This window comes from Brassica napus, chromosome C2 (assembly GCF_020379485.1).
Source record: "Brassica napus cultivar Da-Ae chromosome C2, Da-Ae, whole genome shotgun sequence".
NCBI lineage: Eukaryota > Viridiplantae > Streptophyta > Magnoliopsida > Brassicales > Brassicaceae > Brassica > Brassica napus.
In genome coordinates, this window is record NC_063445.1 from 12,555,890 (window position 1) to 12,565,362 (window position 9,473).

The 9,473-nt window shown below is 32.4% G+C and overlaps 1 protein-coding gene across 6 annotated transcripts; it reads left to right on the forward strand.

Moving 5' to 3' along the window:
• Positions 1-5,007: 5,007 nt before the first annotated feature.
• Positions 5,008-8,897, forward strand: BNAC02G14830D. 6 transcript variants are annotated; one of them, XM_013825218.3, is made up of 7 exons: positions 5,008-5,259; positions 5,669-5,776; positions 5,887-5,994; positions 6,077-6,225; positions 6,520-6,673; positions 7,232-7,293; positions 7,585-8,897. In XM_013825218.3, the coding sequence occupies exon 7, from the start codon at positions 7,631-7,633 to the stop codon at positions 8,630-8,632; it is 1,002 nt and encodes a 333-aa protein (XP_013680672.1). In that variant the 5' UTR covers positions 5,008-5,259; positions 5,669-5,776; positions 5,887-5,994; positions 6,077-6,225; positions 6,520-6,673; positions 7,232-7,293; positions 7,585-7,630; the 3' UTR covers positions 8,633-8,897. The 6 variants fall into 6 exon arrangements, with proteins under 6 accessions (XP_013680672.1, XP_013680671.1, XP_013680673.1 ...); XM_013825217.3 differs by having other exon boundaries at positions 7,590-8,897; XM_048747516.1 differs by lacking the exon at positions 5,008-5,259 and adding an exon at positions 5,284-5,574.
• Positions 8,898-9,473: the final 576 nt, after the last annotated feature.

The following is a 9,473-nucleotide window of genomic DNA, read 5'->3' on the forward strand; positions in this document are numbered from 1 at the left end:
TTGTAGGATTAGTTAAAATACCGGGCAATCTACAATTTATCACATGTTATAATATACGATATGGTATATAAAATGCAAACATAAGTGAGAATCTTTGAAAATTGATAACAGAATATTTGAGATTTTGATCCTTATATTTTTTTCAAACCAGAAATGATGAACCAGCTAAATCCAAAACTGAAATAAGTTTCGCGCCTGTATCTTGAATTCAAACTTAGTTTATGGAAAAATCAGAAGTACCTCAAGGTGATTATTTAATCCCTATAGTGAGGACTTAGTCGTATTTGTTTTGATTTATATAATTATATGTATTAGGGACTTTTTTTGGTAACAATGTAGATATTATTATCTTATATACAAACCAAATAGTTTTCCAAATTAATGTCTACAGTGGCCAACAGAAAACTACAGGGGTGATTGGTTGGGCTATAGAAGCTGACTTTAGCTTTAATATTAATCTACATCTTTTAAATTACCAATCATGTTTTATCTAGTTTTTTAATGCTACAGCAAAAATAAAAATAAAAAAATGTCTGTAAAATCCTTATTTTCTAAAGTTCCATCTTTTTGGTTGTACGAAATATATTTCGGTAACAATCAATTTTAAAGCTAAATCACTTACAGCTAAATCAAAAAATCCTAAGCCTAAATTCTACAGTAAAATTTCTACGGTTACAGTCCAACCAATCACCCTCAAACATTTTCGTATATGGTAAAGTTTGGACTTTGGCATTATTAACCCATATGGCGAATAATTTACACACTCGAACAAGCTATGAACCCCACATTTTCGGTTTTCTTTGGTCTGTTATTGTCTATGCATATGTCATTTTTATGGGTCAAATTTCAAATTTACATCAGAATATGTTAAAATAAAACCCAAAACTGATTATGTTACACAAATTGATCAAAATGAATCATCATTTTAAACTGCAAAACTGAATATGTAGTTTATTAGCTGATTTTAATGTTAAACATCATTACTGAGTCCAAAACTGATCATCACTTTAAATTTACAGAAAATTCTTTTAAAAATTAGAATGCTAATTATTGCTTTTATATATAAAAATTACTCCATTTATTTCATATTTTTCATATTGTAAGTAGTTTTAGAAAAATATTTTTGATTCCAAATATAGATAATTTTATATCTATTGAATATAGTGTGACCAATCAAATAATTTTATCTTTTTATAATTGGTTGAATTTATTAATTAAATGTTAATTTTTTTTTTAAAATTGCAACTTTTAAATATTATTGCTTTCAACCTAAACTACGTACATTGTAAAACAGAGGGAGTATTATACAATTCGCTTCCCAAACTTTCTAGATTATTTGGTTAGTCATTAATCATTCTGATATAGACAGATTTTGCTTCAGAAGTTTTACTAATCACTTTAACTCCAGATGTCTTTTACTGTATTATCGTATGTATTTCCATCTATTATTCCTGATAATACAGATAATAGATCAAAGGTAACACGCTGGTTATGTCGTTGTGTCAACCACGTTGGATTGACATTTTAGTATGACCATAAATTATATATATCTATCGAATTTTTGACTAAAGCTGCATAAATGTAGTCTACAATCTAGACGGGGACAAACCTATGGTTTCATTCAAGCGAGATGTAAAAAGTGACTTAAGTTTGAATGTATAGACTAAGGGCCGAATTAAAGTAATTCACTTTTATTTAAAAAGAATTTGCTGCCCATATATTTGCAGCAACTTTGAAGCAGAAGATTTGCCGATCCATTTATAAACGGATAAAAAACATTATAGACCCTATAACATTAGAGACAAGTACATTCAAAAATAACATATTAATTGAAAATACAGATATTTTAATGCTTGAAATTATTGTGGCAAAGGACATATTCACCCAAAAAGACAGGCAAAAAGATTTGCCTAGGCATCATTTTTCTTCTTTTCTTATTCTGCAAATTTATAGGTCCAAGAAGATTTTAGGGTAGATGCACAGGAGTCCGTTGGTTACATTGCATCTAGATCCAAATCTTACAACAAAAATATAATGAAAATCACAGAGCATTTACATATTTAATTTAATTTGTCTTGTAAAGCGAGATAATGGAGTTTTAACACTGTAATATCCATAATTACTTGTCTAATGAAACCATATACTAAAAGTTACCATTTGAATGAAGTTGAGTTAGAGTTATAATGGTTTTGGAAAGCAAGAAATATCCATAAAACTTGCAACAAGTGATAGCGTTTAGAACCAGGCAAATTTACTGAAAAAAAACTATACGTGATATTGCAAAACTATATATTAACAAAGGTAAACAAAATATAATTCTCGTCAATTTAACCAACTCCATAGTGGAGACACATTCAAAATCTCCGGAACATAACCTAGCTAGGATCTATTATCCCTATACCGAATTATATCGACAAAAATGCAAATAGAGAGAAATTAGGCAACTAAACCGAAGCTTCGTGAGGATTAGCCGTGGCACAAAAATATGAGGAGGAAACTCTAATCTCACGTGCTAGTGAGACAAAAGAAGGAAACATATAGACAAGATATGTTCCGAGAAGACCCAAAGCATTCCTTGTGACACTGTTCCTATCTCCTATCTTCATCTTCTTCTTTTTTTTGGTAAACACTTCATCTTCTTCTTATTTGATCTTCTTCTTCTCGGGAGACCAAAGACACGTAAACATACATAAGGTCATTTTTCCTTTGTTGAGAGAGATATACTAGATTATTTGCATCTAATCGTTCGGTATCTGTCGTCGATGTGTAACCTAGATATGTTCATATCAGAAATATAATGCAGGTTTTATCCACGTATGTTATTATTTTTGTTATCTTTTCTCTAATTAAGAAAAAAAATTCCCGAGATTTTCAATCTGGCAGTAAATAGTTTCACGTGAACTAATATATCAATCAAATTATCTTGTCGAACATGTTAAGATGGAACGCTAAAGACTTGATTGGTAAATCAAATATTAGTGACTAGTTGTTTTCTTTTACCCAAATTAGTTTTATAACAAGAAGTAGCTAAGGATATAAGCAAAAGGCAGAACAAATGTCCAACGTAACTCCTTAGTGCGAAGCTTAATTAAGTTGCATTCGTGTCCTAATCAAAGTTGGACTATGTACCTTATTGCACGTAAACGTATTTTTTGCATTTGTGCCACCTTTCAATTTTCTGTCAACATGCACGCCTACTAAATTTTATAGTGCATATTAGTATTAAAGAAGACGAACCAAATTAATATTGTCTCATAAAAACATTGTTTACTTGTAAAAAAATAAACTAGGCAGAAAGTAGCATCTACGACACTAGCCATACGTCGTCCCATATCATTAAGTAAATAACTTTTCATACAGTAAAAAAAACTGTCTGGAGATTTTCTTAAATCGGATCTTGAAAATAAAACTGGTCAATAAATCGTAGCCTTTGAATACTATAGTCGTCAAGTATACATCTGATAAAGTTTGGCCGACGTTGAACTCTATACTACCGTCTATAATCACTTAATTTAAACATATCTTTCGACAAAACAAGAAAATTAATTCGAGAAGGAACCAAATGTATGTGTTGTTATAATTATGCCGATAAATCCCGACAAGAAAACATTAGAACTAGCTACATCATCATTCATGACGTCATTGTACTTGCTAACCTTAAATTGATGTAAGATTAATGTTGCTTATTGGTCAAGTCACGTTTTAGTAACTTTGCTTGGGGCGAAAAAGTTCATTAAATTGGAATAATAAGCCAACAAAATCCATTATCTTTAATTCATGCCTTCTGTCGGACGAGAATCAATTCGTTAACTTGTCATAGTATATAATACTTGTTCTCACAAAATTACGTGATATATATGAAAATGTGCGACCGTATATATTTTATAAGTTTATTATAGTTGTGCAAAAATACGTAGACCAAGAGAATCGTTGTGGATAAGATATTAATTAGTTTTGGCACACATTCTCCCATCCAAAATTGCATAACTTTCGTCATTTTCTCTGACTTTTTGCAATCCGGGCATCATCTACACTCTAACGAAATAAAGACAAGGATATCACACCAATATTTTAATGAAAATAAAAAAAAATGTAAGAGCTAGGGGCTGAAAAATAATTGCTTGTAAAAATTGTATGTATAATACACCAATATATTAATTAAAATGAAAAATAATAGAAATGAGAAAACATAAACGTTTGTAGTATAGTTGTATTGTGTATATTTATACTTTTGTGTAATTGTATGTATACTTGCTTTTTATTTTATTATCATGACTAGATAATACTTTAGTATATCTGTTTAAACTAAGGGTTTTTCATATACATATACACTTGAATGTCTATTAGCGAAGATTTATGTATTAGTAAAATACGTCAATTTTTTTTTTTTAAAAACTTTAAAATGATATGGTATAAAAATTTATTATAATGAAATTTATTATATTTTCAATAACTTGATCATTCATTTTTTACTTCTCAAAACTCTGAAACTTTATGAATTTATTGAAGAAATTTAATTGAAATTCTTATTTTTGAGTATCTCATTAGATAATTTAAATTATTTCTTGATAGATATCTTGACATTTGAGATACCATTTAAATACATTTATATGGGATACTGAAAGTTGGTAACTTGTAGATGAATGTGCTTGTGTGATATAATATTGAAAATAATAAAAATGAAGTAAAGTAGTAGAAGTTTTCAAATGAGAAAATTTTAAAATCAAAATGTTATAATCCACTTGCCTACCATTAAATTGCTTCATTTCTTCTAAAATATTAAAATCAAATGATTTAATTAACTTTTGTCAAAATGTTACTAGTATTATTTTGTTTGACAATTTCATCAAAGCTCTCAGAGCAGGATTACTGCAGTTTCTTAAAGAGGTTTTAAAACAAAATAACTGATTTAAATAAATCAAAACTAAATAAAATTTTGATAACCAATCCTTAAATGAGTAATTTGGAGACCGATCCTTAAGGGGGGGGGGGGGGGGGGGGGGGGGGTTTCAGGACACATGTCAGCAAACCCTGAAATATGTTTTTTTCTGTCTTTTTTTTTCTTTCGATCGGTTCTTCGTCTTCTCTGTCTTTTATGTGAGGGACGACGATGGCTTTTGTTAAATTGGTTTCCGTTGGCTGAAGATCTGAGCCAAAGTTTGTCAATAAATCGCCGTCTCCTCTATCTTTCCCTTTTCTGGTCTTCTCCGTCGCCGTCTTCTCTGTCTTTGCGGCACTAAGAAAAATCCCGCCTTTGAGGTGTGTATGGTGATTGAGATCGGTATTTAGTGGTTAATCGGGTTCTTATTAGGGGGTTGCATTTACTGACTTTAGCTTCTAGTCATTAGAATCTTTATCCTAACAGTAATCAACCTGTAATGCAAAGGTAAGCTTTTTGACGTTGAACGGTTACTATACCTTCAAAAAGGGTCAATAGGTCTCAGAGAGTTTACTTGTTAAGGAGGAGAAAATCATGTTGGAGAAATTCCTGGTACCTTTTTGTCTTCCCTGTTAGTTTCAAGTGATCGTTGGGTGGGTTATGTTTGTGCATACACAGTTAGCATCCATGGGAGAGTGAGTTGTATGCTAGTGATTAATCTATTGTCTACAATTATGATGGTATATTCTTAGAATTTTAACTTTGTCTAGTCTTATCATAATGCTTCAGGTTTCGGGTTGGTTAGCAGAGCTTAAAACTACCATAAGTGATGGGTTGGATCACCTCAAAATTCTTCTAGAGACCATTGGAGATAAGTTCGAGCAATAGAACCTCAAGGTCTTATATTATTTAGAACTTCCTTATCACTAGGAGAGTGCTCACTGATGTCCAGTTTCAGATATTTTGTAGCTAAGATTAATAATCATCATTAAAATTTACCCATGTAGGTTCGCAAAGAAAAAGCCATCTATCACACTTTGAACATGCTTAGTCTTGATGTGACCAAGAAGTGCCTTGTGGGTGAGGGCTGGAGTCCCCTGTTTGCAGCACCGGAAGTGAGTAACTCTGGTTGCCATATAATTGAAATTATTGCATATATACTGGTGCTACAGTGGTTCTAAAGCTCTGCATGTGCAGATTCAAGAGGCGTTGCAACGAGCTGCAGTTGACTCCAATTCTCAAGTTGGATCGATTTTCCAGGTTCTGAGGACCAAAGAGATGCCTCAGACATTTTTCCGCACAAACAAATTTACCACTGCGTTTCAGGAAATTGTTGATGCATACAGGTAAGTACCTCTTTCTGGAGTTTCCTCTGCACTTTGAGAAAGAGGAAACTGAAAATAACTACTATTAAGTAAAACCTTTGTAAGAGTAGATTTAGGCTTCTGCCTTTTGCATACTCGTTAGAATATAATTTTCGATTTGGTTTCAACTGCTTTTAACTTTACGTTGGCTTCATTTTCTTGCTCAATCAGATGCTAGAGTCAACTCAACTTGCTTACTTTATTTTTTCCGCATGCACTGTCCATTTATTGTTTGTCTCTAGAATTTAACTGATCTTCTTTGATCATTACTTGCAGTGTAGCTAAATATCAGGAAGCCAATCCTACTGTATTCACAATTGTTACCTTCCCCTTCCTGTTTGCTGTTATGTTTGGTGACTGGGGTCATGGAATCTGACTGCTGCTTGCAACTATGTATCTAATATTGAGAGAAAAGAAACTTTCGAGCCAGGTAATATCCTTAACTAAAGTGGCAACATTTATGTTCCTTTTGAGCTTAGTATCAGATTGGCAAAACTCGCATATTGTTTTGTTTTATGTTGTTGTTTTAATAGTTGCGTGCATATTTCATATTAAACAATTTCCACCGCATGGTTTGAAGATCTTCATGAAAAATGTCATGTTTGTAGTCAGGCATTTCTAAGATTACTCACGGACTTGTGTAAGCTTTTGTATGCAGAGTTAAAAAAAAAATTTCTAAAGAAACCCAAATTAAAAAATTACCATTGTAGCACAAAAATTAGGTGATTTTTAACTAAGTTCCTTAGCTAAAATTTAATAGTTAAATAGTCATTAAAGTCTATTTAAGAAACTTTATGGGTTTCTAAGGATAATCATGCTCTCGTACCGTTGGTGAGAGATGCTCTTAGATCGTACGCTTATTTATTTGATTTAATCTAAAAGCCATTTATGGAAAGAGTTTAATGGGCTTAATAAAGAAACCATATGTGGCCCATAAACTTTAAATTCAAATTAATATAATTAATTATTATATTAATTATACGCATAGAAAGAGGAGGAGGAAGAAGAATCCACGGATACACATATTTTCCCCGCCGCGAAACCTAAGACGTGAGTGCTTTTCTAATTTCTTTGTGTTTTGTTTGGGCATTGTGAAATCTAGGGTTTCTACCTTCGCTGTGTTAGATCCTCGACGTTTTTTGCTTTTTTTTTTTAATATCTAGTTTCAGAACTTTGAATTATAATTGGCATTTTTTTCCACTACGTCAACCCTTTTTATAACCTCTGATTCGTTAATATGATATTGTCTGGTGGTATATAATCGTTTACGTAATATATTTTTCTGTAATATAATAATCACATAGATGAAGCTAAAACATATACTTTGTTTCTGTTTCTAAGGGCAGAGATCAATTGTTGATCAAGAAGAAGATTTTGAAGTTGGGAGATGATGGACCGAGCGAATCACGGATCGAGCACGCGTAAAAGGGGTCGTCCTCTCGGAGATGAAGGCCAGGCTCAGCACCCACCTGTTGTTACTACCACTGATGAGAATCTGATTGGTCAGGTTTTTTCCGGTGTGGTTGAAGGTTCTTTCGAGGCAGGATACTTTCTCAACGTTAAGGTCCTTGACACTGAGAAGCAACTCAAAGGCATCGTTTTCTTACCAAATAAAGTCGCTCCTGTTACTCCAGCTACTGATCTGTTTCCCCAAGCTAAGATGTATGTTAGAGAACATATCACAACTCCACCAGAGGTTAAGACAAATCAATCTGATAAAAACCAATCTGCTATGCTGCCTGATAATCATCCAGTGAGTCTTGGTTCCGAGGCTATTAATGAGAGGAATCATCCTGTGGATGCAGAGATGAAAGATGTTGGTCTCACTGAAACTAAAGGCCAAACCCTCTCTCTGATGCCGCAGTTTGCTAGTGATGATGTACCCAAAGAGGATCACACTGTCCTCAGATCTGAAGCTTGTGAATCAAGCAAGACAGCAGTTACAGCCACTTCTTCTTTACCTGAAGATTCTACCACTTTCGTTGATTTCTTTCCAGCACCTGGAACAAATCGAAAACAGGCCACGGGATCCAGCTCGTCTTTCAGCCTTGAACTCTTTCAGAGTGAGACTAATCAACTGGGAACTGAGGATGAGAAATCTCCTGCAGGTGTTGAGCCTCGTGGAGTGGAGGTCAAATCAGCCTCTCCCGTTGATGATGATGTGCCAGAGGAGCTTCAGCTAGAGCTTGGCAACAAGAAAATGAATGCTTCAGCTCTTGCAGCAACTGAAGCAAATCCTGAGCAGCCTGCTTCATCCAAGAGTGGTTTCTTGGTGGATTTGTTTGAAACTAGAGAAGAGACAGTGAAAGAACCAGAACAATCTAATGCAGCTTCAGAGAGTGGCTTCTTGGAGGCAGCAACACAAGTAGATGATGATAATGATTCTTGAGAAGTGGGATTGCAACATCAAAGAAACAGAAGCGCTTTTGTTTTCCTTCTATTGGTTATAAACTTAGGGTAGTTAGCGAACTTATCAGGCTCTTTCTTCTGTCTCTCACTTTATGGCATACTGTTTTTGCTCATTTGCCATCAAACACACTCTTTGCTAAGACTTTTTCCTTAGTTCTTTTTTTTTCACGTTTTGTGAAACTTTGGTGGTTTCTTTCAACTTGGTGTTTTCGGTTTCCTCAAAATGACAACTTGTCGCAACTTTATCTTCCACATTTCGAAACTGTAGGTAAAATCTATCAAATCACAATCAATCTACAATATTATATACTAGGTGTTTAGATGTTTTAGTTATTCAAAGACTATTAAAAAAATATGTGTATAACAAAAAAAATTCATCACAACATATGTACTTTTTATTACATAAATAAAGTTGGCAACATTCATGTGTTTGAAGTATTTGGTAATAAATTAAATATCAAAATTTTTATATATGAAAAAAAAGTATTATAATAAAATTATCTTTCATAGCGTAAAATAAATATGAAAACACTTATGTATACATAAAATTATTTAAAATATATATAGAGATTTATGTTTCTTTAAAAAAATTGTATGTTGTAAAACGATTTTTTGGATAACACAATATAATATTTTTTAGATATGATTATCAAATTAATGAACTTTAAAATAATTATGGTTTATTATATATATTGAAAAATAGATAACGATAATTATCTAATTAGTGAAATTTGTTTTTAATTCATTGTTAATTATGTATTAATAAAATTAATTATTCATTAAGTGTAGTAAAGACTTAAGTCGCTCTAACTTTTAACGTG

What these genes read in the sequence shown, in the direction of transcription:
- BNAC02G14830D (XM_013825218.3), top strand. Translation starts at nt 7,631, where the DNA reads ATGATGGACCGAGCGAATCACGGATCGAGCACGCGTAAAAGGGGTCGT.